Source organism: Microtus pennsylvanicus, chromosome 19, assembly GCF_037038515.1.
Source record: "Microtus pennsylvanicus isolate mMicPen1 chromosome 19, mMicPen1.hap1, whole genome shotgun sequence".
NCBI classification, from domain to species: Eukaryota; Metazoa; Chordata; class Mammalia; order Rodentia; family Cricetidae; genus Microtus; species Microtus pennsylvanicus.
The window spans coordinates 19,640,801-19,668,771 of record NC_134597.1 but is presented as its reverse complement, the minus strand read 5'-3'; the positions used below and the strand labels follow the sequence as shown (position 1 = coordinate 19,668,771).

At 37.5% G+C, this 27,971-nt stretch overlaps 1 protein-coding gene across 1 annotated transcript in view; it reads left to right on the top strand.

Annotated features, from left to right (window-relative positions):
• The first annotated feature begins 509 nt into the window (after positions 1–509).
• The window catches only part of Pot1 (protection of telomeres 1), a 62,021-nt gene continuing 34,559 nt past the window's right edge, over positions 510–27,971 (top strand). Inside the window, exons 1-4 of the mRNA XM_075953566.1 lie at positions 510–701; positions 9,255–9,302; positions 13,256–13,370; positions 27,538–27,668. Coding sequence (XP_075809681.1) covers positions 9,294–9,302; positions 13,256–13,370; positions 27,538–27,668 — 255 coding nt within the window. The 5' untranslated portion in view covers positions 510–701; positions 9,255–9,293. The remainder of the gene's footprint in view (positions 702–9,254; positions 9,303–13,255; positions 13,371–27,537; positions 27,669–27,971) is intronic.

Here is a 27,971-nt window from a genome sequence, read left to right as displayed (position 1 = left end):
AGATTCCTCAACTTAACCTGAAAACAACATGCCACCCAAACTGCTGGAAAACAAATAACATTGTCATTCTCGTGTATTTTCATCCTCGCAAAAGTTGTATTTGAATGATTAACACAGAAGGTGTAATAAACGCCTTTGCCTGAAGGGCTTCTAGTGAACAGAATGGAATCTGGAACCAATGCCTGGTTTGGAGCAGGGTTCTGTTGGCTACAGGATTTCGGAATCTTATCTGCAGTTACGAGCAGAGCCTTTAACGTCTGAGCCACCTCTCCAGCACAGGATTTAAGAATTTTACAAGCCCGTCCCGCTCCCGCTGGAGGCAGGAGTTGTCTCCTTTGAGGGACCCGGAAATCGGCGAGAGGCGTGCAAAGGGGAGCGGCGAGAAGCGTGGGTGGCTGTGACCAACCGGGCGCGGCTTGGCCACCGCGGCCGCCTTCTCGCTGCTTTTTATGCGCCAAGACCCTGGCAAGCTGCAGGGCCGTCCTAGCGGAGTACGCATGCGTGCGACCGGCAGCGGGCGCGCTCCTGACGTCACGTGCGCGTCGGTCCAGGCGCGTTCTAGTTTCCCTGGTATTTTGCTGGTGAGCTCGAGAAGGTTTGGAGTTCGTGGTGGGTAGGAGCGGGTCCGGCCCTGGATAAATAGAACGAGGGCTGTTTCGTTCAACATTTGGTGCAGTTTTGCAGAAACTCCGTTACGTACGGTTAGTGTGAGCCGAACGCTATCGGGCGGGAGTGGAGACATCCCGGGTACCAGCAGCCCTCAGGCATTTGTCTCAGAGGTTAGCGATCTCAGTGAGTGGCGCAGGCCAGAACTCCGAGAAGGAAGAGGCAAGGTAGACTGCACAGTTTGACATCAGTTCTCATTTCACCCAGGATATTTACGAGTTCGAAGAAAGAGACAACCAATACCGCTTGAAGTTAAGGAGCTTTTGGTGCAGTGTGCATACACAATATTTTAATCGCCGAAGGAATTAAAAAGCAAAATCCGTGCTTAACTCCCCCGCTCTCCCCCAACCCCATGTCTGGAAATTGTAAAGTATGGTGATGAAGTAGTGGACCTAACGAATCTTAAAACTGGCTTTTAGAAGTACTTCAAATACAAAATCGGTGGAAAGTAATTGCATTTCAGCTCCTTAGAAGCATGCTGTGTGTTGGGAACTGCGAAAAAGTTATAAAGTATATTCTCTTAATACTTTTAACCAAACACTGCAAACTAACATATTAAAGAAAAATAAGAGAAACTCAAAGCAAATTATCAGCCATACTTTCTGTAAAACCGTGTTTTGTGTGTGTATGTGTGTGTGTGTGTGTGTGTGTGTGTGTGTGTGTGTGTGTATGTGGTGTCCTCAGCAGCAAGTGGTTAGCTTCCCTAGTTGAGTTTTCATTGGACATCATTGTGAAAAAGGACTGTTATCCCACTTGAATTAATAAAGGAAGTCAAAGGGTACCAGGAGGAAGTCTAGCCACTGATAGACTACACAAAGTAGGTTTCAGAGCTCAATCGCCAGATTGTAATCATAGCAATCTGTATCTAGCTAAAAAGGTTATTAACTCAGAATACATTTCCTCCTAAGAGGAATGCTCATTTTATATTAAGCATCTTTGTGAGAGATCGACTTTTTTATTTTTACAATTACAATGGCTATCAACTATTTCATAATTTTCCTGCATTTATTGTTTTGTGAAACACTAGAATATGTTTCTAAGGTACAAAGATAAATTGATCTAGTCACCATACTAAAAGTAATCTCTAATTCTGATTAACAATAAGTATAGCATTATGATATGTACACATGAGGTAATTTTTGGTTTGATATATTAGATTGAGAAAGCTGAACTGGGATTTTCAAGGTGACAGTTTATTTTATTTAACTTTCCTTTTGGATAAGAGCAGTCATGTGGATGCCCAGAAATTTGGATGCTAACAGTAAAGATGTGTTAGTTTCATAGTTGATATTAGCAGGAGAAAGACATGACCACTCTGCTTCCTACACAAAGAATATGTGGTATGGAGAAAGCTTAGAGAGAGAAAATCTAATTAGGCAACGACAGGAATGTAGGGAAGACTTGATAATGCTTTGAATAATTGCTAGAAAGGATAGGAAAAAATTAGCGATCTAATAAATGGTAAAAACTTAGTATTTTTCTGTTGTGTGGCATATTAGGTGCTGTGTGTGTTAATTCAATCATTACTAAGACTTGTGACATTGTTACTTTTACGCCTTTTCTGTATAGATGAAGATACCACATTGAAGAAAGGTTAGGTAATATTCCTGAGATCCGGAAAGCAAATGGTAGAGATGACATGGAAATCTAGTTTTGTTTCAGACTTGAGATAAATTCCAGAAAATTAGAATATATGGGCAATGAGTTCAGGAACCTTAACTGTTTTAATACCCATCCATGCTAGGGAAGAGAAAAGGAGACACATATTTAAGCCCTGAGTTCAAGTCTGAATATTAGAGAGGTCTCTGGTGTGGATCCATCTTGACCTTCCTCGAACTGTAGATTTGGACCCTACTCCTGTTTGTCTTTCCAAATAGGAGTGGAAGGTGTTTGGGATTTGTAACTGCTGCTGCTGTCCTCTGCCTCTGGGTCTTACCCTTTCAAGTCTGTGAAGAAGAGCCTGCCAATGACTGAATCCCTTTGGTTAGCAACTCTGAAGTCACTGTCCATTTGTAAAGTCCCTTCCTGGCCTTTACAGTCCGTTAAAAATGTGTAATGAATTTTCTCACAGGTGTTAGACAGTGTCTGACTTTGCTTTGCATAAACAAGTGCTTGCCTCTCTTGTCACTGATGAATCTCCTTCCTCATCTCTCTGATAGTTTATTGCCCTGTGCATCCTCTCATAGGTCAAAAAGAAGTTTGACATTTGCAGGTGTCCATTTATTTGATGTTACTCTTTCTGGCATTTTAGCTCTAAATCATTGTACATTATCATATACCCTTAGTTTATGCCTGTAGTTTTACAATGACTCTTTTATGGATAAGATTGGTGTGGTTTCTGACTCATCAGTTAAGTTGGAGCTTTGCTAGTTATATTTAAGTCTGAAATATTGATGTGAGAGGTATAAGGGGATCTTCTTTTAAACATTTTTCAATAAATAAAAATAGGTATCAGTGTGGATATTTACTAAGAATCCATGATATATATGTCATTAAAAATAAGAGCCAAAAGAAATTTTGAAAACTGGCGATGAAACATTTTGATTGTATTTTGAATAAATAACATTTTTTAAGTTGACAAAATTGTTATTACTGAACTGTAACAAAAACTAAATTGCACTTGTGTCTTGGTATTTTGATTTGACCAGACTACCCTACTTTATGAGTTTCTCATTTCACATTTGGAAGTTTTTTCTTTGTTAAATTGTCACTTTTTTAAACGCAAACTTTGTTTTTGTTGTTGTTGTTAAGAAGCGATAGTATTACAGAATAAAACAAAACTCAGAAGAATTGATTTACTTATCATTCTTTGTATCTAAACTAAAACAATTGTTTAACAAATTGAATTATGAATGGTATTGATTTTAGGCCCTCTAATTTTCTCAGGTAAATGATAATATTTATGTGACCACAGTGTATGGACTTCGTGAAAGAATGGTCTAAATGGGAGTCAGAAAGATTCTCTAAAGATTAATTAGACTTATTTATGAATAGAGTAGCTTTACAACCTGGAAAGTGTACCATACCTCTGTGAGTATCTAGTGAGAACTGGGCCAGTGCCCTGTTTGAAAGGCAAATAAGTCTGCTTGCTGAAGATGTTTTGAGCCGTATCCTGGGCGGTAGATATTAGTAGCAAAGGTTACATAGTCTAGGGATTATATAGGTTGTGTGTGTGTGTGTGTATGCTAGTGGAGATCTTTCTTTGTGATTTTAAGATAGTAACTCTCAGGTAGTCTTTTTGTTTTGTTTTGTTATTATTTATTTATTTATTAAGGATTTCTGTCTCCTCCCCGCCACCGCCTCCCATTCCCCCCCCTCCCCCAATCAAGTCCCCCCCTCCCTCATCAGCCTGAAGAGCAATCAGGGTTCCCTGCCCTGTGGGAAGTCCAAGGACCACCCACCTCCTTCCAGGTCTAGTTAGGTGAGCATCCAAACTGCCTAGGCTCCCACAAAGCCAGTACGTGCAATAGGATCAAAACCCAGTGCCATTGTTCTTGAGTTCTCAGTAGTCCTCATTGTCCGCTATGTTCAGTGAGTCCGGTTTTATCCCATGCTTTTTCAGACCCAGTCCAGCTGGCCTTGGTGAGTTCCCAATAGAACATTCCCATTGTCAGAGTGTGTGGGTGCACCCCTCGCTGTCCTGAGTTCCTTGCTGTGCTCTCTCTCCTTCTGTTCCTGATTTGGACCTTGGGATTTCATTCTGGTGCTCCAGTGTGGGTCTCTGTCTCTGTCTCCTTTCATCGCCCGATGAAGGTTAATATCCAGGAGGACGCCAGATGTTTTTCTTTGGGTTCACCTTCTTATTTAGGCTTCTCTAGATTCACGAATTATAGCCTCAATGTTCTTTATTTATGGCTAGAAACCAATTATGAGTAAGTACATCCCATGTTCCTCTTTTTGGGTCTGGCTTACCTCACTCAGGATAGTGTTTTCTATTTTCGTCCATTTGCATGCAAAATTCAAGAAGTCATTGTTTTTTACTGCTGCGTAGTACTCTAATATGTATATATTCCATACTTTCTTCATCCATTCTTCCATTGAAGGGCATCTAGGTTGTTTCCAGGTTCTGGCTATTACAAACAATGCTGCTATGAACTTAGTTGAGCATATACTTTTGTTGCATGATAGGGCATCTCTTGGGTATATTCCCAAGAGTGGTATTGCTGGGTCCAGGGGTAGCTTGATCCCGAATTTCCTGAGAAACCGCCACACTGCTTTCCAAAGTGGTTGCACAAGTTTGCATTCCCACCAGCAATGGATGAGTGTACCCCTTTCTCCACAACCTCTCCAGCAAAGGCTATCACTTTCAGGGATCATTTCTATAGTTTGTTACCTCTCATTTCTTTACCTTTGCATGAGACCCCTTTACTCTTCTTTAAGTTTGCCTTCAGCATACTACTTTACAAAGAAGAGTACACTTGTAGTTAGTATCTAATCCAGAAAGGTATTTGGGTGACTTCCATACCATCATCAGTATAGTGTTTTTGATATTTTAAATGTATGTTATTAAAGTTGTGTAATGTAACATAGTTTATGACAGATGACTAAGACCGCGAGGAAACGTTTTTGATGTGATAATGACTGTCTTCCAAAGTCCCAGCAAATGTCATAGTTAATGAAGTGATACTTTAACCTTCTCTGAGATGAGGAATATAACTTGGATATTCTTCTGCTTCCTATCCTGGGAGCCTGTGTGGTATATTAAAGACAGAAAAAAAAAAAAGATGTACAGACCAGAAAAAGAGCCACTGTAACTGTTGTTTGGGACAGATGACTCTGTTTTTATGAAAGTAGTTCTGTGGAAAATTAGAAAATTAAGTAAATTTCCCAGAGTGTTAGGAGTAAGTCATCCATCATTTCAAATTACTTTATCAGGAAGTATATCTGCTTTTAAAATTGTCCTCTCTCAGACTGAGTAAATGGCTTCACATCTTGATTCACTGGTAGTTCCTTTTTTGTTCGTTTGTTTGTTTGTTTTTGGAGGCAGAGTTCTTCTCTGTAGCTTTGGATCCTGTCCTGGAACTCACTCTATAGAACAGACTGGCTTTGAACTCACTGCCTCCCAAATCACCGATAAAGGTGTGTGCCATACAGCTATAGTTTCTTCTTAATGGGAAGTTGCGTTTTGGTTAACCTTGAGTTCCGATCACCAGTTCCCTTATTTTACTCTGTTAATATGTACTTCACCTTGATTGATTTTATTTTTCCTATTAAAACAACTGTTTTTGGTTTTGGTTCTCTAACAGTTGCTACAGGTGTTTGCTTCTACATTACCAAGACTATTAGTGTGAAACTTTGCTATGGCAACTCCTGTATAAGAATGCAGTTCTCCTGAGAAAGATTGTCAGTGGCCCATCTTCTTCGTGGTCTGAATAGCTTGGAGAATGATTATGGCTGTCAAAAATGTTTGTGAACATTTAAAGTATGCCCCAGTAAAGCCAGTTGTGCCTGGCAACATTTTTATAGGAGAAATGTTGACAGTAAATGTTGTCACTTCAACTTGAGGTCTGGCTCCTCGCATTTTTACCTGTTTTGTTTTGAGGGAACTTTTGGCAGTTTTTGTTTCTAAAGGAAACTGTTCTTTTCATGTAAGTAAATATCGGGTGTAAAGTTGGTCTTTGATGTATTTGAGTGTGATAAGATTGGTAGTGATACCTCATTTCTAGCTTTTGTCATCATAATTTGTTCTTGGTCATTTCTGGCTCGAGGTTTATTTGATATATTGCAAGTGTCAGCTTTTTATGTCATCAACTTTCTGTATTTCTTATTTTATCACAGTACTTTCTTCTGTGCTAATCTCTAAACTCTGCTCAGTATACCCTTAGCTTCCACTCCAGCTTCCAGCCCAAAGGTTCTGCAGTGTCTTCATACCTCCTTTTTGTGTAGTGTTTTCCTCTGCTTTGAGAAGTTTAATTGATGTCCTTCCTGCTAGTTTTCTTGTGTGTCATTTCTAGAATTTTTGACTTTTCTGTTCTAAACTTTTGATTTTTTTTTTAATTTATGTATATGGATGTTTTGCCTGCATGTATGCCTGTGCACCACATGTGTGCCTGGTACTCTAAGAGACTAGAAGAGGGTGTCAGGTGTCCTGGTAGTTGTGAGCCACCATGTGAGTGCTAGGAATCCAACCCAGGTTCTGTGGCAGAGAAACCAGTACTCTTAACCTTTTAATGATGGAGCCATATCTCCAGCTCGCTTTTCTGTTTTAGTTCAAACTTGGGACTTTATTCAGGTCATGCACATGCTTTTCCACCGAACTACAACTCAAACCTTTCCTGCCTCTTCAAGGATTTTCCCTAGGTCTCTTGGATTTCATTATGTGAGTCTTAGCTGGAACGTACTAACCACTCTGGTGGAAGTTTCTCCCCACTTCTTGGAAATGCCCTCAAAGACTTCCCCAGAGGCATGTTATTGAGTGGGCCCCAGATCCAGTCAACCTGATAATCAAGGTCAACAATCACAGTTACTGGCTACATTATTTCATCTTTTGAGTATTCAACTCATTTGAGTGCTATGTATTATTTTGAGGCAAATTTATGAACTATGTAATGTAAGCTGTCTTTCAGGATGCAGAATGGTCTCCAAATATTATATGTACATATGTATATGTTTATGCCACAAGACCATAAGGCAATGTAAATATTTACCTCAATTTTTATTTTTATTTATTTATTTATTTATTTATTTTTGATTTTCGAGACAGGGTTTCTCTGTGGCTTTGGAGCCTGTCCTGGAACTAGCTCTGTAGTCCAGGTTGGTCTCGAACTCACAGAGATCCGCCTGCCTCTGCCTCCCAAATTTTTAAAAGATTCAGTTGTATCTGTGGCTTCATTAGCTCCACATGGCTAATGGTACCATAAGGTGAAGAGGCCAGTAGAGAACATTGGATCCTTTAAGAACTTGAATTTCAGGTGGTTGTGAGCTGATGTGGGTACTGGGAACTGAACTGGGGTCCTGTAAGAGCAACAAGCTCCACTCTCTCCATCTCTTTCTCCTGTTTATTTTAAGAAAAATATCAAACATAATGTCTCCATTAATATATGGCTTTCTAATTTTTCAGGTGTATGCACAGACACAATTCCATTATTACAATGTAAATAATTTAACAATAGTGTCTGTGTATGATCACATTTCAAGTGAGACCATTCCTGTAGTTATCTAATCAATTCTTTTTCAGTTCGTTTTCTTTTACCATAGTGGTGTCTCCACTAGGACACGCTGTGGAGCTTTGTAGTAACTGAAGGACTACCCTACGTGCTGGAAACTAAGGCTGCATGGGCGGCACCAGCGGAGGATGTATGATTATCCTGGCGTATGTGTTGTGCTTGGTGAAGAACGTGCTTTTCAGTTTGTGAGTCAGCAGAAATGCCTATGGTAACGCCTGGTTTCTGAATGTTCTGAATTTTCTAAAATGCCAAGTATATATTTTCCCAGTCTTTTTCTAGGTTAAGTAAATATTTGAGTGAAAATCAGCTGTACTTTGATATTATATGTTCCCTATAAATTTTGTTATTTTTGTATTTCTTTATATATATTTAAAAATGTTTTCAGTAACATAGTAAATATAAGTTACTGGGGTTTTGTATTTAAGTGTATAAAAACAGGTGCAGTATGTATGTGTGTGTGTGTGTGTACATTAGAATTTAGAACTGACACATCTGTTAAGACAATTGAAAATATTTGGCTAACATCTTACTTTCATTTAAATTAGACTAAAATCTTGTTTTCATTTAAATTATCATATATTGCTCCAAGGTCTGGCAAAAGCAAACTATTTTTTACTTTGTGTGAAAATTACTTATTTGAGAGTATTTATTTTCCTCCTTAAGTCCCCATATATGCTAGAGAGAAATAAAAGCTTCAGTAAGAAGGAACGTTTATGGATTTAGCTGTAAAGCGCTGCGGTTACCTGGCGTTGTCTAGTCACATTGTGGTTTAGGATAATATTTCTGAAAGTCTGGGGTGAAATGCTTAGTCTGAATTGTTTTAGTTTGTTGTGGAGGCTGAAACATTCTTATTGAATTGAATTCCGAAACCAAATGACAATAGATGGATTAGGAGGAAATAAAAATGGTAACAGTGCTCATGCATGATAAAAATGCCACACATAATGCCCAGAGCTTGAGGCTTGCCCTTTGCTCCTTCAACATCACTAATACCCCACTAAAATTGTCTATAGCACAAGCCACTTATTCTGAGGGATAGAAAACACACAGTGCAGTGTTGGATTGTTAGCCTCTTCCTCTGTGGTGAGTATAATATTGACTAACGACATTGCCCTCAGGAGATTTGGGAGGGTCAATTCCTTTTTTAAAAAAACGAATTTTCATTTGATCTTATATCTGGGAATTTATGTGTGTAGGGGTACGTGCACCTGAGTGTAGGGGCCTGAGGAGACTAAAGCAGTGTTTTGAGTCCCCTGGAACTGAAGGTAAGGTGGTAGTAAGTGCCCGACATGGGTCATGGGAACCAGACGTTATACCATATAGAGAACTGGAGTATCAATAAATGTATAGTTAACTGCATTTGAAAATCTGGGGTCCATTGGAAGTCACATATGTCCAAACGGGTCTCTGTTTTGTTTTCAGGTTTTTAGTAAATGTCTAAGAGGATTTTCCACAGAAGCAATGTCTTTGGTAAGGTGATAGTTAATATACGATGATACATACACATTTATGCATCTACTGCATATTTTCTCCTACTTTATAATTTGATTTTAAATTAGCCTGCTTTATAGTCACATTTTACAATTAGTGCCAATCCAATTAAAAGCATTTTTATATGATGATGGTACATTATAGTTTTGTATTTGTCTAACAATATTTGGTTATTTTTGCCTATAGTATCTACTAATATCTCTATATAAGCTGTGTACGTTTAAGGAAATGGAAGCAAACCATCTCTTACTTTATTTTTGTTAGTTTAAATCACAGCCAAATTCATTTCTTTAATGCTTTTGTCAGCTTGTATTAAAGCAGGTTCTTGTTTGCTGAGTTGTGATTTAACAAACTCTATAAATAAGAGATTTTTATATCTACACTTTTTTTCAACAATTTTTTAATTGTAGAATTTTTGGTATCTAAATGAAGGCTCCCCCTTTTTATGTGTTGGATACTTACAGCTAAATGAAGCTGGAAAGAAGGCAATACATTGATAAAGTTTAATATAATGTGTATATTCTTCCTATATTATTATTTATTTGTTTCTTTGTATGGAGTTATGTACACCACTTACTTGCATGCAGGTGTCCACAGATGCCAGAAGGCATTGGATTTCCTGGAACTGGAGTTCCAGATGTTTGTGAGCTACTTTGTATAGGTGCTATTTTTTTTTTTTTTTTTGGTTTTTTTTGTTTGTTTGTTTTTTCGAGACAGGGTTTCTCTGTAGCTTTGGAGCCTGTCCTGGAACTCCCTTGGTAGACCAGGCTGGCCTTGAACTCACAGAGATCCACCTGTCTCTGCCTCCCAAGTGCTGGGATTACAGGAGTGCGCCACCTGTATAGGTGCTAGAAACCAAATCTTAGTCCTCTGCAAGAGCAGTGGTGTGTACTCAATGTGTGTGCACCCGGGAAGTACACGTATATGCCAGCAGTTGATGGTCAGTTGTCTTCTATCACTGTTTACCATGTGTTCTGAAGCAGGATATCTCACTGAAAACCAGAGTTTCCTAGCTCTAGTCTAGCTCACCAGCTTGTTCCTGTGTCCTCTGTCTCTGCCTCCAGGTTGTTGTGATTAATGGTGGACCGCCAAACCCAACTAGTGTTTATGTGTGTGTCCCAGGCCTCATATATGTGTGGCTTCCGCTTCATCTACTGAACCATCTCCCCAGCCCTGCTAGATACATTTGCATCCTTCAGGCATAATTGTCTTGATTTTTATCCACAGCAGTAGATTATATTTCATTTACCCCATGTTTTATAGTTGGGCTTTTTTTGTTTGAAGAGAGATTGTTGTGTTGCTCTTTGTTTCTTTGGAGGTTTTGGTTGATTCTGGGAATTAAACCCAAACTCTTGTCAGTGACAGTCAACATCGTCTGAGGTACATGCTCAGTCCTTAGTAGTCTCAGTCTCTACTCCACTGTGTGATAAGCTTTGTCTTAAGCTATCAAGCTATAATAGAGGCCTTTATGTCTTTGTGAAGCATAGATAGGTGACCTGTATGCGGAAGGGTTTTGGAAGCTGTTATCAAAATATCTGTAGTGTATTAAGTCCTGTAGCTTTTTAGTATGTTTTAGTATCTTAGGGTAAGTCACTTTCTACATTTATGTTGTCTAATGCTGCAGCAGCTGGTCATGAGAGGCTATCAAAATAAAAAAATGTATAGTTAACTCTTGGTAAGTGCTGTAATCCCAGCATGGTAGAACTCAATGAAGCAGGAGGGTCACATCCTGAATCTCAAAAGAAGACTCTGTCTCAAATCATAAAAGGAAAATTCAATTCATAGCCACACTGGTTATATTTAAATCTTCTATTTGCAATTATATTGGCTAGAGCGGTCCCCTAATCATACAAGGTCCTACTGTGCAGGATTATTCTAGTCCTTTTAGGAATATTCATCAAGCAATAAAGTGCCACAGTAGGCCCTGTCATAAAAAGATGCTTGAAATACTGCATTCCTATTGGCACAGATATTTGACACTTTTTAATATATATATATATATCTGTTATGTATACAATATTCTGTCTGTGTGTATGGCCAGAAGAGGGCACCAGACCCCATTACAGATGGTTGTGAGCCACCATGTGGTTGCTGGGAATTGAACTCAGGACCTTTGGAAGAGCAGACAATGCTCTTAACCTCTGAGCCATCTCTCCAGCCCCAGATATTTGACACTTTTGCATCAGCTTGTCAGACTATTTTCAGATCCCTGATAAAACGTGATATCCAAGTGCCTGTAAGCACTGTGACTTTGTGGATTTTGTTCATGTTACATGTTACCACTTACCACGGATACTCACTTATTTATCTTCCCTTTACCTAACCTCATTAACTCTGTCCTAACAACATTTGTCTCTAGTTCAAAGTGATTTGGATTCCCCCTACCCCTTGTAGTCTTGTTTTAGACCATCATTCTTTACTGTCAACAAGGGAAACAAATTGCTACTCAGGTTTGGCTTATTTGGAAGTATTATGTTAATTTGTTTATGATGTTCACAGATAATTCCCATCCAAGGGTACATTAACCTGACTCGAAGAGAATGACTGTGAAGAAAAACCAGTTAACTTATTTATATCGAAAAGAATAGCAGCTATATAAATTTATAGTAACTAATTTTCATGGGAAGGCAAATGAATAATTAAGAGGGTTTTTTGTTTTGTTTGTTTCTCGTTTTCTGTTTTGAATCAGCGAGCAGTTACGCAGGTATTGTTTGGTCTTCCTAAGCTCTGCTGGCCTTTTCCTTCTTCTCAGTATCAGTGGCATCCTTGTCAAGGCAGGATACTGGGTCCAGTTATTTTGATGGCTTCATTTGACAGCCCAAGTCTTCTCTTTTTTATTCCTTTTGCTGAGCATTATTCTATCATAATTAATAAGCTGCACTCTTCTTGTATATTAAAGACTGATTAAATTGCAAAGCCCTTCTTTGTCTGTGCCTAAGAATCAGCTTTCTTAGAGAGAAGCAAGAATTCATCTCTGTTTGAGATTTATGGAGCCATTATCAGATAGGCACGTTCAGTTTATTTCTCCATGGGGGCAGGAATAAATGGGATACTGAAAATTTACTTGTTAATTAAGTGATTCTGTTAGCATGAGATACAGCCTTACATGATAGTTTCTTTTCTCTTCTAATTGTTGTGAATTGCCTCATTCAATTGATTTCTGAATCAGAACTTATATTTTAAGTTTAAGTAATGAATGAAACCTATAAATTAAATGGGTGTAGGGGGAGATGATTTTCTATGATAAGTTTTGAAGTGATAATTTAAAAACTAGAGCCAAAATCACATTTTTTCGAATTTTTTAGGCCAAATTGTAGTATAAATTCATTTTTGAGTTTTATCTCTTTGCCATATAGGGAAGAAATAATTGAATGGTAGCTGGAATGATTTAACACCATTTAAGAACCCTTGCGAATGCACTTGAGAGTAGCCAAGACAGAAACATTGCTGTGATTTCACAAGGTCCAGCATCCGTATTGACAGCACACAACTCTCGTGGCCTGATATCTTCCTACACCTCGTCCTCGTTGTCATGAGATTTCTCTGAGAGCTTTAACACTGATGGTGTACATATTGAAAAGTGTTTCCTGTATTGCGTCAGTTTATACACCAACTTTTGATATTTTAATTGATTTTAAACTTTTCTTGCTGAAGAAGTTTAATTAAAATTTAAACTGCCTATACTTTTATAGGTTGATGTGTTAATTTTTCTACTTATGAACAAACTATTTCAAGAAAAGTAGTTGATTTCTGTAGTAATTTTTGCAAGTAGTTTCTTTTTATTTTTTAACTTTTCTTTTTGCATTTTAAACTCCTCTTTAGGATAAACCTTTTCAAATGAAATGATATATACTTGCTAACTTACAGATATCACCATAATATTCTAAAAGGTAGATACTTAGTGATATAATTGTTGTCTTTTCTTTCTTTAGGTTCCAGTATCTCCCTATACATACACACCCCTGAATCTACTTAAAGAAGGTGCAATTGTCAATGTCTATGGTGTTGTGAAATTCTTTAAGCCTCCATATCTCAGTAGAGGAACTGGTAGGTATCTGGATATGTGATGTATTGTGACCAAGAGCTGAATTATTGATCTCAGCAACACAGCTCAGGACAAGTGCAATCCTGGTTTTTAATTGTCAAACAATACTGATGAATAATATTCTTTGGCCATTTAATTTGCGAAGTGAATGTGGTCTTTAGATTCCAGGGTCTTATTTGATACAATGTGAGTACAGTTTTAAAGAAGCTAAAAGATAAGAAAGTATAGAATGGGTTGACGAGGGTGAGCATGGTCACAGTGCTATGTCAGCACATCAGTCACCCTCCAGCCTGGGATGGCAATGAAAGGCTCTCAGCAGAGAAAAGCTAGCCACCACACAGGCTAATGGACGCACAGTGTAGAATATGCCAAGCCCGATCTGATAAAGGTGTGCCAGGAAGAGAAGTGAAAGCAGAGAATGTTTAAATAATTGAAGTGAATTTTTGTTTTTTGTTTGTTTAGGTTTTTTGTTTTGTTTTTGTTTTTTAGAGACAAGATTTCTCTGTAGCTTTGGAGCCTGTTCTGGAACTTGCTCTGTAGACCAGGTTGGCTTTGAACCTCAAACTCACGAGATCTCCTTGTCTCTGCCTCCTGAGTGCTGGGATTAAAAGTGTGTGCACCCACCGCTCAGCTTGAAGTTAAATATTTGTAAGATTAAAATAGATTGCTGTATTTTAAAGTATATTACATGAGCCCCATGTTAACCACAAAGAAAAGATCTGTGAGAAATATACCTACAATATAAAATAATAAATAATAATGATGATAATAAAAGCTTATCATTATGAAAGCTCAATGCAGATTATGTAGAAGAAATTATCACAACTTTAAAAACAATAAGTATGCAACTCTTAGCTAACATAATACCTGTCAATGAAAAAGACAAAGCTTGCCCTCAGAAATGAGAAAATTACAAATGTGGCCTTTTTTTTGATGCTGTGTTCAACATAGTGTTGTGAGTTATATCCAAAGCAGTTGTGAGAAGGAAGTAAAATAAATGGCCAATTGGGAAAAAAGAAATAAATCTGTATTTTTAAAGAACATTATCCTATGAATAATAAACTAACTACTACACAAAACAATTGCTTTGAGAAGTAATAAATAAGTTCAGAAAAGGCACAAGATCAAACTTAACAGTATATAAGCATAACAGTGATGAGCCATTTCAAAGGGTAACAAAAAGAGAACTCAGTTTATAATAGCATCTATAGTGTGAACAGTACAGAATATTGTTGGAATCAGAGTTGACACAGACAGATGCAATGATGTCCTGTGTCCTGGATAGTAAGGCTTAATAGTCTTCAAAAGTTTATAGCCTTTTTTTTAATAGGAAAAGAAAAATCAATGTTAAAACATATAGAGGGCCCCAGGTAGTGAGGAACAGTCTGCAGGAAGAAAATGTGAAATTTTATGATGCTCTAATTTCCTAAACATATTACAAGCCTACAGTCATTAAAACAGTATAGTCCTAGCAGGAAAACATCTATATTTTAGTGGAATAAAATTGAAATACTGGAAATAAAAACTCGTGGGTGTTTACCTAGTCATCGGCAGATGTGCCAAGAACATACAGTGTTGAAAGGATGGTCTCTTCAACTAGTAGTACCGGGAAAACTGGATTCCATATTCCAAGGGGAAACAAAGTCAGGTATTTAAATACATGACATGATAATAAACATGATGTCTTTTATATGATACCGAAGGAATCCACCACAAAAAAAGAGTCATGTGGCAAAGCACCAAGCTGTAGACTTCCACGCAGCTGAATGAACTGGCCAGTGCGGTAAAAGACAGCCTATAGAATGGGAGAGACTACCCATTTGTCTCTTAAGGATTCGTCTCAAATGTTTAGGGAACTCTTACATCTCAACAGGAAGAAATAAAACAAAAACAAGCTTAAGGGTTAGGTCAAGGACTTGGATAGACAGTTCTTCAAAGAAGAGAGAGCAGTCAGAACCTGAAAAAACATGGTGATAGGCATTAGGGAATGAAATCAACCATCCACGGCTGCCACCTTACACCCCTTAAAGACACCATTACTAAAACACCAAACAAATGTTCGTGTGGCTACGAAGAAAGTGGACTGTCATACCCTGCTGTGCTGCTGTGCAGCCCTCAGGAGGATAAACTTTCTCACGGGTGAAAATGCCTTATGAGCCAGCAATCACTTGTAGATGTTTATCTAGGTAAATTGAAATCAGGATCATACAGGAATACTTATATTCTTACTGCAGTGTCACTCACAATAGACAAGTTGTAGAATCAGAAAAATGCTCATCAGGGGATGAGCAGATAAAGAAAACCACATTTCCTTGCAGTAAAGTATTGTTAGGTTTGTCAAGAAGGAAATCCACAGCGGTGTCAACTGAAGTATGTCAGTAAGAGGCTGAATGCCAAGTCCCACTTCCTGTTGCTGGATATAAACAGTCTTGCACAGAGTGGAAGGCAGAGTGGCTGTTGCCAGGAGATAAAGGAAGTAGGAAATCGATATTTGCTGTTTAGTGACTGTGGTATTTTGTTTGTGTTTTAACAAATAAAGCTTGCCTGAAGATCAGAGTGCAGAGCTAGCCACAGTAGTTAGCCATAGAGACCAGGTAATAGTGGTACATACCTTTAATCCCAACACTCAGGGAGACAGACAGATGAACCTCTGTGAGTTCAAGGCCACCCTGAGCTACACGAAATTGAGTCACTTTAAAAGAGAAACAGAGTCAAGTGTTGGTTGCTCACACCTTTAATCCCAGCACTAAGGAGGTGATATGGCTAAGCGAAGAGAGGAATAGCAGGTGGGAGGAGACAGGAGTTCAGGATTCAGTCTGAGGTTTTGTAGAAATGGCATTCAGTCTGAAGACTCTGACTTGCAGAGACAGGATACCCCATTCAGTCTGAGGATTTCATAGAGGTAAGAACTAGTGGCTGGCCACTCTGCTTCTCTCATCTTTCAACTTTAACCCCCTAAAACCTGACTTTGGGTTTTTATTTAATATTTAATAAAACTAATTAGGACTGTATTACAAGGGACTGTACTTTTCAGTTATACAGTGTTAAAAAAAATAAAAAGGATATAGGGATCCATTGTGCTGTATTCTAAAATTTTGTTTAGTTGGTAGACCTTATGTTATGGGATTTTATTCCTATCACCCAAAAAAATATTAGATGATTAAAAGATTGGAATTTAAAACTACATCAGTTTTCATCTCAAGAAAGTATGATCCATAAATTGTATGATAATGTAACTCTTAAACAGATTTGTAAAAAGGGGTGTATCAGAAACCATTAATTTAGTTTTTTTCATAAGACAATAAAAAACACATTTTACCTGTTTAATCCAGTTCAAGTAAATTGAACACTTATTAGTGTATTTTACCTGTTCTAAAATGCTATAATTTATTAAGGTCACTGTGTTAAGTATCCTTTTCGTTTTTGGTGGGAAGCCATATTCAGACATGTTGAAAACATTAAGCAGTGTATATTATTGATTAAAATATAAAATATTGTTTACATACTGCATCCTAGAAGCTGTGATCACGTTGGGAGCAAAGAGATGTCCTCATTGAACTGATGATTCAAGATATATTCAAAAATATAAATATTTGCATTTTTGCAAGTTTTATAATTTTTACAATTACAAAAATTGTATTATAGAGCAATTGGCTGAGAGTAAGCTCATGAGTGTGCTGAATCGAGGAGAAATTGATTTTCATATTTTACTAATGTACAGTTTGTTTTAGAGGTCAATGAAACATTAAGCTGAAACAGATAAAGTTTGATGTAAAATTTCCTAAACATTTTCATTTCTACTTGTCCGTCCCTGAGCCCACATCCGTCCTCCATATCATACCCTTAGGAGCCTTCACATTGGTGGTAATGGCCTCTTTCCATCCTTGGTCTGAATACTGTGTGTAATGAACTCCGTGACCCTCTTGCTCTCTATCACTCTTAGTCCCAGAGTCTGACTGCCAGGCTTATCCATGTAACTTGGTAGAAGACGCAATCGTAAACCTTTACATTTGACGTGTTAATTTTTATCATGGAACATTTTTAAATAAGGCGATCAGAGCATGCATAATTTTTAGAAGCAATTAAAAATGTCAGTGTAAAATTAAAATGTTGTTTAAAAACACTGATGACAGTATATATTTAGTTTCTAGGTAGTATAATCATGCTTCTTTCTGATCATATTATTAAATCATGAATAAAAAGGAATGCCATGGGGAAATATAGTTATTTAGTATGTATGCTTATGCCTCATATTTCTATCAGATATGTGTAGTTGAATCCAGAACCTTAGTAAAAAATTCATGGCTAGTAATGAACCATCTGTTATTACGGGGATGCTATGTTTCTGTGTTTCTTCTGAGACACCAAATAAAAATGAATGCCATCAGTTTTATCTGAACAGTCGCTGAAACGTGAAGATCCATCTTTGAGACATAACATGATGTCTTCAGCACGACAGGGAGTGAAGCTTTAAGACTGTCCATCCTGTGGTTTCAGTTACAGCGGCATCTTTGTTTCTGTGGAGAGAGCTCATCCTTCAACAGAATTAAGTGCAGCAGTGGATGTCACGCAAATCACACTGATATTTAAGTACACCAAAGGGTCAACTCAGTGACTGTTACCACAGAAAAGTACTGGAATAAGTGTGGATGTACATACAGTCCACAGCTGTCTTATTTAAAGCAGTGTGGTGGCACAGTACAGAGCCACAATGTCAGCAACATCTGGATCAGTGGTTCTCAACCCAGGGGTCGCCACCCCTTAGGGGTCAGAAAACCTCACAGTGTTAGAATATCAGATATCCTGCAAATCAGATATTTGCTTTATGATTCATACAGTAGCAAAATTAGTTATGAAGTTGCAAGGAACTAATTTTATGGTTGGCATTCACCACAACCTGAGGAACTGTATTAAAGGGTCGCAGCATTAGGAAGATTGAGAACCACTGGTCTAGATGTATATATGACTAGATAGGGGAATTACCTTTATGTAGCTCAGATTTTGAATTTGTACAATATTATATGTGACAAATTAGAATTTTTGTTAAATTTATTTTAAAAATGTTAAATTAGTTATAGAGATGGAAGGTGTGATTTGGCTTCTTTACTAAATGATTAAAAAATAATACTTTTCCTTGCATCCTGAATACTGAAAATTATAAACCAGGTGGTGGTGGCATACATATTTAATCCCAGCACCATTGATGCAGAGGCAGGCAGAACTCTGTGCGTTTGTGGCCAGCATGGTCTATAAGAGCTAGTTCCAAAACAGCCAGAGCTACACAGAGAAACCCTGTCTCAATAAATAAATAAATAAACAAATAAACAAATAAATAAATAAAACAGGAAAAAATTATATATGGCCCCTGGTGCACTATCATTTCCCATTATGGCCTTTATCTGGTAGCAGATTCATTGTTTATTAAGCTTTATATTAAGTCATGGTAGAGTTATAACTTTTATTCCATCAGAGGTTGATCAGTTCTATTAGTAAAAGGACATACAATATTAAAACTACTAATTCATAATAGTAATATATTATCTTTATTGTGTATGTATACGTGTTGTTCAAGTGTGTTCCCTTTCATGTGTGTGTGAGTGCATATATGTAGAAACCAGTGAACAACTTCCGGTGGTGTTCCTCAGGAACTGTCTACCCAATCTATTTTGTTTTGCTTTAATTTGAGACAGGGTCTCTTAATGGCTTGGAACTTGGGTGCCTGACCCTGAGGCCCTGGGATCTTTGTCTTCTGTCTCCTCAGCACAGGGATTACAGATGTCAACACACATGGTTTTGTTTGTTTGTTTTTGTTTTATTGTTTGCCTTTTAACATGGGCCCTGGAAATCAAAGTGAGTCTTGATGCTGACTCACCGAGCACTTTGCTGACTGAGCCATCTCCCTTTCTCCGTTTGGATTCCTAAGATGTTATTTAACATTAACCTGACTCAGGGGTGTCATATGACCTGTTTGAGATAGGAAGGATTTGGGAGACTGTTACAGCAGTGATTCCCTCAATAACTCTATGGTTCTGCTTCTTTAATGTAGATAATGGAGTCTATCTTGGAACTTGCTCTGTAGACCAGGCTGGCTTCGAACTCACAGAGATCCACCTGCCTCTGCCTCCCGAGTGCTTGCTGGGATTAAAGGCATGTGTCAACACCATCCAGCTTAATGTTGTAGTCTTTCTATGAGGATCATTATAAAGACCTAATATACTTTTGTGGAATGAATATTTATATATATTTATATATGTGTGTGTGTGTGTGTGTGTGTGTGTGTGTGTGTGTGTGTGTGTGTGTATGCATGTATATATAGTGTGTGTGAACATGGTAAACTGAGCTGTTCAGATTGTATGGGTTGCATATGTCACCAGCTGCGATAAATGATTGAGGCATTATAGTTGACAGTCTTTCTTTAAATGACAGTTTGCCAGTTTTGTGTGATACTAATGAATACTTCCCTATTACTTTCGAGAACAAAATGATTTCTCGAACCATTGTTAGGTTAACAGCTGCCTTCCTGTCCATCTGTAATTGTCCTGCTCCCTCAACAGAATCCTCCTGTGCCACCTTCTCTGTACTACTTTGAAAAGATAGGACATTTTCTCCTCCTTATTTTTTTTTTTACGTTTCATTATTTCTAGTGGTGTCTTATATATTAGTGGATTATCTCTTCAATGATGTTTTGCTTAGCTATTGTGTACATTTTAGTTTTTCCTGTTGATGGTGCCCCACATGATATAGTTAATAGCTCTGATCAGCAGCTTTTTGTTGTTGTTCTTGTTTGGTTTTAAAATTTTAACTATTCAAGTTTTTAAAAATGTAGGCTTACTGTTTCCATTAGACTCATTAAACACACACACACACATACGCGTGCACACATTGCTTTTATTGCAGTAAATGGTGTGAGATGAAATAATGTTTTGTTAATAACTGCCTTGTTTTAAAATCATTTGTTAAATAAAACAGTGTTTGGAAGATTATATATGGTGATTTGATCAGGACGAGTGATTTATTTTTAATAGGTGAAGGAATACAAGCATAATATCATATCAAACCATTCTTTTTATTTAGAGCCTCATTCCTGTGCTCACCTATAAATCCAGAGACACACATTGTCCTTCTGCAGGTTCTGAACATAGACTCAGTGATAATCTACGTGACCTTTAGCTCTTGCTTTTTGTAGGAGATACCGATTCAGAGGCCCGTCTGTGTTGTGGAATGGATCAGTGTTGTGAGTGTATGGAGAAGGGTGCGTACACCACAGCACATGTGTGGAAGACAGAGGACAGCGTACTGAGTTGGTTTCCTTCTTCCTCGAGAAAAAGCCGGGCGGTGGTGGCGCACGCCTTTAATCCCAGCACTCGGGAGGCAGAGGCAGGCGGATCTCTGTGAGTTCGAGACCAGCCTGGTCTACAGAGCTAGTTCCAGGACAGGCTCCAAAACCACAGAAAAACCCTGTCTCGAAAAACCAAAAAAAAAAAAAAAAAAAAAAAAGGAAACAGACTTAGGTCAGCAGACCTCTTTCATGCCGAGCCTTCTCACTGCCAGCTCTTTTTTGTTTGTTTGCTTGCTTGCTTTTTCCTGTGTATCCACTGTGCGGTTAACTTAAAAACCTACTGTTTTCTTCATTCAAAGATTTTGTACTTAAAAGAAACAGTACTGATCTTAGTGTAGCCGTCCACAGGTTTGATACGTGTGCCGTCTGTACCCTCTGGTTGTCTATTACATCGTGTAAAATGCGATGAGTTTAACTGCTCGACACAGAGTCTCCATCTTGAGACAAATTTGTCACTATGTCATAGTGCTTAGAATAGTGAGGTATTTACACACCCCTTCTAGCTTCTATGTCCCCTTGCAGTATAATTAAAATATGAAGGGAGATTATATGACCACATAGCAGAACGGTGAAAGAGAATGCTCTTTTATACATTACATAGTAAATTTTCTGGTAAAAGGACAATTACCACATACAGTGGGTTCTTTAGCAAATTAATTTCCTTCCAAACTTTCACTTGATTTTTTTCTATAATAAACTTGTCAGTTGTTGGCTGATTGCCACTGAAATACACCATTAAAAAAACAGTATTTTAGTTAAAAAGGAAATGGAAATGCATTTGTGGAGGAATCGCTCATGGATTCTGTAATTTATGTATGCTTGCTTCTTTGATTAAAGACCTTAGGTAAGCTATCATTGTTCTCTCGCAATAAAACTCCAAGGCAATTCACACTTAGTCATGCTGAGGAAATTGAGGGAATTACTCAAGATTACTGAATAAAGAGCTTAATTCATCATTTGTTATCTTTTCAGATTTTATGTCAAGCTATGCAAAATATTAACAAGTTTAAAACTAGTTAAATACCTTCATCAGTTTGAATCTGAAGGACTCCTGAAGTATTTAAGCATATACACGTGTGTATGTGTCCAGGCATATTTGTACTGTGTATTGTTTAGGGAAAGGATGCTAATACGATGTTCTTTCTGCTCTCTTTATCTTTCCTTCTGATGCCAGGTATCAAGGCAGCAGACTATTAAATTACCTTTAATCCTGTGTTTACATTTGTGAAAGATTGGAAAATAACAGAACCAAGAAAATATGTGTATATATATGCATATATAAGTGCTTCTTATATAAGAAAATATGTGTATATATACGCATATATATAAGTGCTTCTTATATATGCATATATACATATACACACACATTATTCCTATTAATTTGTTTTGTTGTTTTGTTTGGTGAGTCACTTCCTTGGAGCAATTATCAAAGTCTGTGAAGGCAGGCTCTTTGCTGGTCTTATCTGGTACACTTAGTATTAAGTTGGAAGTTTGTTATTAGATCTTTCCGGCCCTTGATTAGCTTTTTGCTCCACCAGTATTGCTTTATTTTATGTCGCTTACATTTTAATTTACTTTTTGAATAAGGTTAAATGGTTGTGTTCTACCCTCATTTCTTCTAGAAACTTCCTTTATATTCATAGTGAATTTTCTTTTCTGTGAGGTTAAGAGCTAACTAAAAGCAGTTAATTGAGACACCAGTGAAGACTGAATGACATTTCTTTGTAGTCTTTAAGTCTGTGCCTTCAGACTTGTGTGCCAATTCCGATACGATTGGCACTGTTTCTTGGCAGGATATTTTTAGATAGTAGATTTATCTTCATTAGGCTATTGTCTTAATTGCTAGGACAAAACACCATGACTAAGCAACCTGGGGAGGAATGGGTTTAGTTAACTTACAGTTCCATAGCATTGTTAATCATCAAAGGCAGTCAGGACAGGAGCTCAAACAGGGTAGGAAACCGAAGGCAGAAGCTGATGTAGAGCCATGGGTTAGTGCTGCCTACTGCCTTGCTCAGCCTTCCTGTTTGTTTGCTTTTCTTCAATACAGGGTCTCACTATGTAGCCCTGGACGTCCTAGAACTCAGTATGTAGATCAGGCTGGTATTGCATTCGCAGAAATCCTCCTGCCTCTGCCTTCCCAGGGGTGAAACTAAAGGTATATACCATTAGGTTTGGTTCTTTGGATAAGAACCTTTATTAACCTATTTCCTATATAAGAAAACTGAGGCAGAGCAACCAGTAAGAGATTTTTCAATGTCTTCTCCAGGTTCAGAGAGGGAGCAATTTTACAATTGTCATATTCTTTCTATAAGTAAGAACATGAATTAGTTTTATGAATTCTGTGAACTGAGAAGACTTAATGGTAAATCTAATAGCCTGTCTGTGTTTATGTTTTCTCACCAAAATGTGTCTGCTTCCTGAATGCTGGTTCTTCAGGAGTTTTTTTGTATGCAGTCACCACCCTGAAAAAAAATTCACTGTATTCTCTTAGAACATAAATATTGTCATGCATGCACGTGTAGCTTTTTTTAGTTATACATAAGGCATATGCACAGAGCTAAGGCATTCAAATCAGAAACTCCTTTAAGCGTTCTCTTGTTTATAAAACCTTATAATGAATACTCTGTCATTCTTAACTCTCACATCTACAAATTGATCAGTGTTCCTTTTCTTCTATGTAAAGGAAAGGGATTTGTACAGCTTCATCTTTTTATAAGTCATATAGCTTAATTAACATTGTATAAGTAGCTAAATATGAAAGCAGTATTTATACCAACTAAGGTGAATGCCTTGGTAAGGTAATAAGCAAGCAACAGGCCATGTCTTTCCTGTGGACCACCATGCCAACAGCTTTCTCCCGCACTCATCATTTCTATCAAGTCCTGAGTAGGTAGCCTTGTAACCTACATCTTCTTTGTGTTTCCTATAGAATTTCACTTTTTTCAGATATCCCATGAGCCCTTTGTTGATTCTTACTCTTTTTTCTTATATTAATTTATGAATTATAGCGATATGCAGTATTCATATCCTAAGAATGAATTAATAGAGTCTGTGACGATGCTCTTGATTATAAATTTATAGGTGGAATGCCATAGTCTTCTACAGTGAATTTACTATATTTCCTATTTCCTGTCAGATTCATGAAATAGTAAATACTACAATACCATTGAGATGCAGTATAATTTACCCAGCTAAAAAAGTTTTGAAACCTTCTTCACAGTTTAAAGTTTTTCTTTCTTTGGGATTGTTTTACTTTTAAAAGCATACTCCATAGGCTCTGTGTGCCTCTCAGCTTTACCACCTACAAGTTTCTATGGCTCGGACACCTTAACTAAGCTACTTGAGAAACTAGATTTCCTTTTTTCAAATTTAGAAGCAATACCGTCTGCTGCTTGCAGTTATAAAGGAACTCAAGAGATTCTGTGGTTATATAACTTAGCCTGCTGCCGTGGACATAAATGAGACCCTTGATAATGTTAACCACTGAGTAATATAGGTTTTGTTCAGGTGGAACCCTGGTTATAAGATACATTGCTTAGCATAAATACTTTGTTTTCATATCTGAGAAGTAGCAAATACTCAACTTTGGTACTTTAAAATATTGTCAACTGTGTATTTTATATTTTACTGTGTTTTACTAAGCTGTATAAATCTATTTGCTAGTATCTAGCTCCGGACAAAGTACAAATCAGTGGCCGAAGTCTAACCCACTGCCTTCTCTGCTGTCTGTTCTCAGTTTTGTAAGCAAGCAACCTTGTCTTTGTCACTTCTCTACAACTGTGAGTGCTTAATTTAATTCCTTTTTCAGGTTGCTGTCCATGTGTGCCGAACTCAAATGTCTGCTCCCATTTATTTAGGAAAATGTCACACACATCATTAGCTCTGTGTTCTGCCGTGATGAGTCACAGCTTGTATAGAGAGCTATGCACAGTAGCGAGTACTGACAAAAGTAGCCTACAGGGAGGACTGGAACCCTGTTTTCCATGAAAAAAAAACAGATGAGGAAAATTTAAACTTTGGGGAGAGGCATCATTCAGTCCTTATTTGGTATTCTCATTAAATGATGAGTGAAAGTATTAGTGAGGGTCACTGAAGTACAATTTTTAGGAAGTTGACTGGAACACTATGAAGTAAAGCTATGCAATTATCACTACTAAAATATTAAATACTGACCACCATAATGGAACTTTTCGCATTGGAGGATAGTGGAGAACATTCCTAAAGAAATTTAAATTACAGGTAGACTTAAATAAACTATGCAAGGAAAAATGTTCTCTAAATATTAAGTCTGCTTAAAGTATGTCATACTCCTATCATGATTTCAGAATTAAAGTTTTACATGGCTATTGGTTATCACTTATCAGTATGTATGTACAGAGATATAGGTAAGTTTTCGTGTTTGCTTTCAACGGAACTCTTGCCTTTATGCAAAAAGTTTCCTTTTTTTTCTGGCCTTCCTATGTATATTAACAAAATCATGTCGGCAAAAGATTTACGCACGTGGAATGCCCTTTTTCTTCACACTGTGACTAAAAGCCACAGGTTGTTGTAGTTACAAAAGAGAACTGCACAACATGCAAGAGTTGGGAAGAAGACGGCATGCTGGTAGAGAAGATACGCATGGCATGCTGTACTCCAGGCAGATAATATAATTTAATAAAACACACACATGTAGAGATTGCAGGTCTCTTTGCTATGCCTCTTGCTGCATCTGGCCATCTCTTTATAGGACTTGGGGAACACAGATGGAGACTCCCTGTCACTTTGCTGTTCCCCGACTCATCCCCAGTCCTGTATTAGACCTGTAGCAGCCGGTCTTCCCTCTCTTCCTCCATTCCCTGTGGACTCCACAGATTCTCTTCACAGACCCGCCCAGATATCCATCTTCATTGTAGGAGGTCACTTTTTTGTTCCTGGCTGCTCAACCCCAAAATAACTACACAGGAACTATATTAATTAAATCACTGCTTGGCCTATTACATCTAGCTTCTTATTGGATAGCTCTTACACCTTAATTTAACCCATTTCTGTTAATCTGTGTATTACCATGTGGCTGTGGCCTACTGGCAAGGTTCTGTCTGGTGTCTGTCTCTGGTGGGGCTACATGGCTTCTCCTGACTGCTGTCTTTCTCCCAGCATTCAGTTTAGTTTTCCCTGCCTAGCTCTACTCTAGCCTATCTCAGGCCAAGACAGATTCTTTATTCATTAGCCAATAAAAGCAATATTATACAGAAGGACTTCCCACACCATTTCCCCCTTTCTGTTTAAATAAAAGGAAGGTTTTAACTTTAACATAGTAAAATTACATAGAACAAGACAGATATCAAGCAAGAATTACAGTTACATTTGTATCTACCTTATCTTTTATCATAACTAAGGAAAACTATAACTATATTCTTCAAATCCATCTAAGACTCCAAAAGGATATAATATTATTTAAGTTAACAGGAAGTACATCGTAAGCAACTTCCAAAAACTCTAGAATTGACAGAGAATCTCTCTACCTGGACAGTCACCCAAAGTTCTTCTGTAATGTTGGGGCATCAGCTGTGAAATAAAATGAAACCATGACATTTACAGGAAATGGATGGAGCTAGAAAAAATCACCTCACTGACTTAACCCAGATGCCCAAAGACAAATATGGCATGTTGTTGCTTAAAGTGGCTATTAGCCATTAAGCCTTTGATTAGCAAGCTACAGTCCAAATAATGAAAATGTTAGGTATAGAGCAAGGTACTAAAGATGAGGTTTGATCTTCCTAAGAAGTGAAATAGAATAGATTGTTATGGATGGCTGAGATGAGGAGTGGTTCTGGAAAGGGAAGATCAAATGGGGTAGGGGTGAGGCTGATGTGAGTGGGGCTGAAGGGGCGAATACTGGAAGAGACGGCTAAAACCAGGGCCATTTGAGGGTGTATGTGGAAACAGTACAAAAGAAGCCTCTTAAAATATATAAATACATGAAGGTGATGTTAATAGAGTTACCAGATGTCTTAGTTAGGGTTTCTATTGCTGCGAAGAGACACCAGGTCCACAATGCTTATAAAGGAAAAAAATTTAATCAGGGCTGATTTACAGACCATGGCGAGAAACAAGGCAAGGTGCTGGAGAGAGAGCTGAGCGTTCCTAGTGGGACAGTTGCTGAACTACAGCCCCATCTATTACAGTTCTGAAGATCAACAGTGTTAAAGCTGTGCTTCTCTGTAAGCACAAATATTCATAACATTTCTAAGTTAAAATGTTATCATTCCTCCTGATCTATTTATTGGTGTATTATTTATATATAGTATACAAACTGTGTGTTTGTGTTGTATGTTTGACAGGCTGTGTTTGTAAACTGTCTGATCCTGCATCTGTATAGTACAGAGCTGATTTTTCACATTTCTGCCTTTATAATCTTGATTTCTCTTTGGCTCCCACCGTCTCTCCCTCCTTCCCTCCCTCCCCAATGAGGATTAAACCCAGAGCCTTGCCTGTGTTAGAAATCATTGTTATTTTCACAGCTCTCACTATCAATGTAATTATATCTATTTTAGAATGTTAATATCAAGAGTTTTAAACTTGAACACAAAAGTTATTTCTTCAGAAAAATAATGTAGACTGTTTTGTTTTGTTTTCCTGTATATCTTAAGGTTAATTTTTCGTGGAGCACTTCTTTAGATTAATTTGACTGTGGTATTGAAAGCCAAAAATATGCCTGTATCTCATTTTTTTCTTAGATTTAGTAATAGAGAAGAGTAAAATTTAGTATTTTTAATAAACATATTCTTATTTTATCAAATGCTTTAAAATACTTCAATTTTTTGTTAAATATTTTTGTTTCCCAGATTATTGTTCAGTAGTAACAATTGTGGACCAGACAAACGTGAAGTTAACGTGCATGCTGTTTAGTGGAAACTACGAAGGACTTCCGATCATTTATAAAGTTGGAGACATTGTTCGCTTTCATAGGCTGAAGGTATAATTCATACTTTCTACAACCTGCATTTATTAGTCAGGAAGTCTGAATTGTTCTCTAATCATAGTTGGTTCTAATGATATGGCTGCCTTGTTAAAAGGTGACTTGAAGCTTTTCAAGAGACAAGGAATGTAAATAGGATGAGGCCTCAATTAGTAGCTAGAAACCTCTTCTTTTAAATAAACTTCCTGTACATTGGAAGCTGTGATTCCAACTGGTTTGTCCTGTCACTTACGAGTATGGTTGATGTTGTCAAGTTTTCATGTAGCATTTGGAAGGGATAGGATACATCTTGTAACTTTT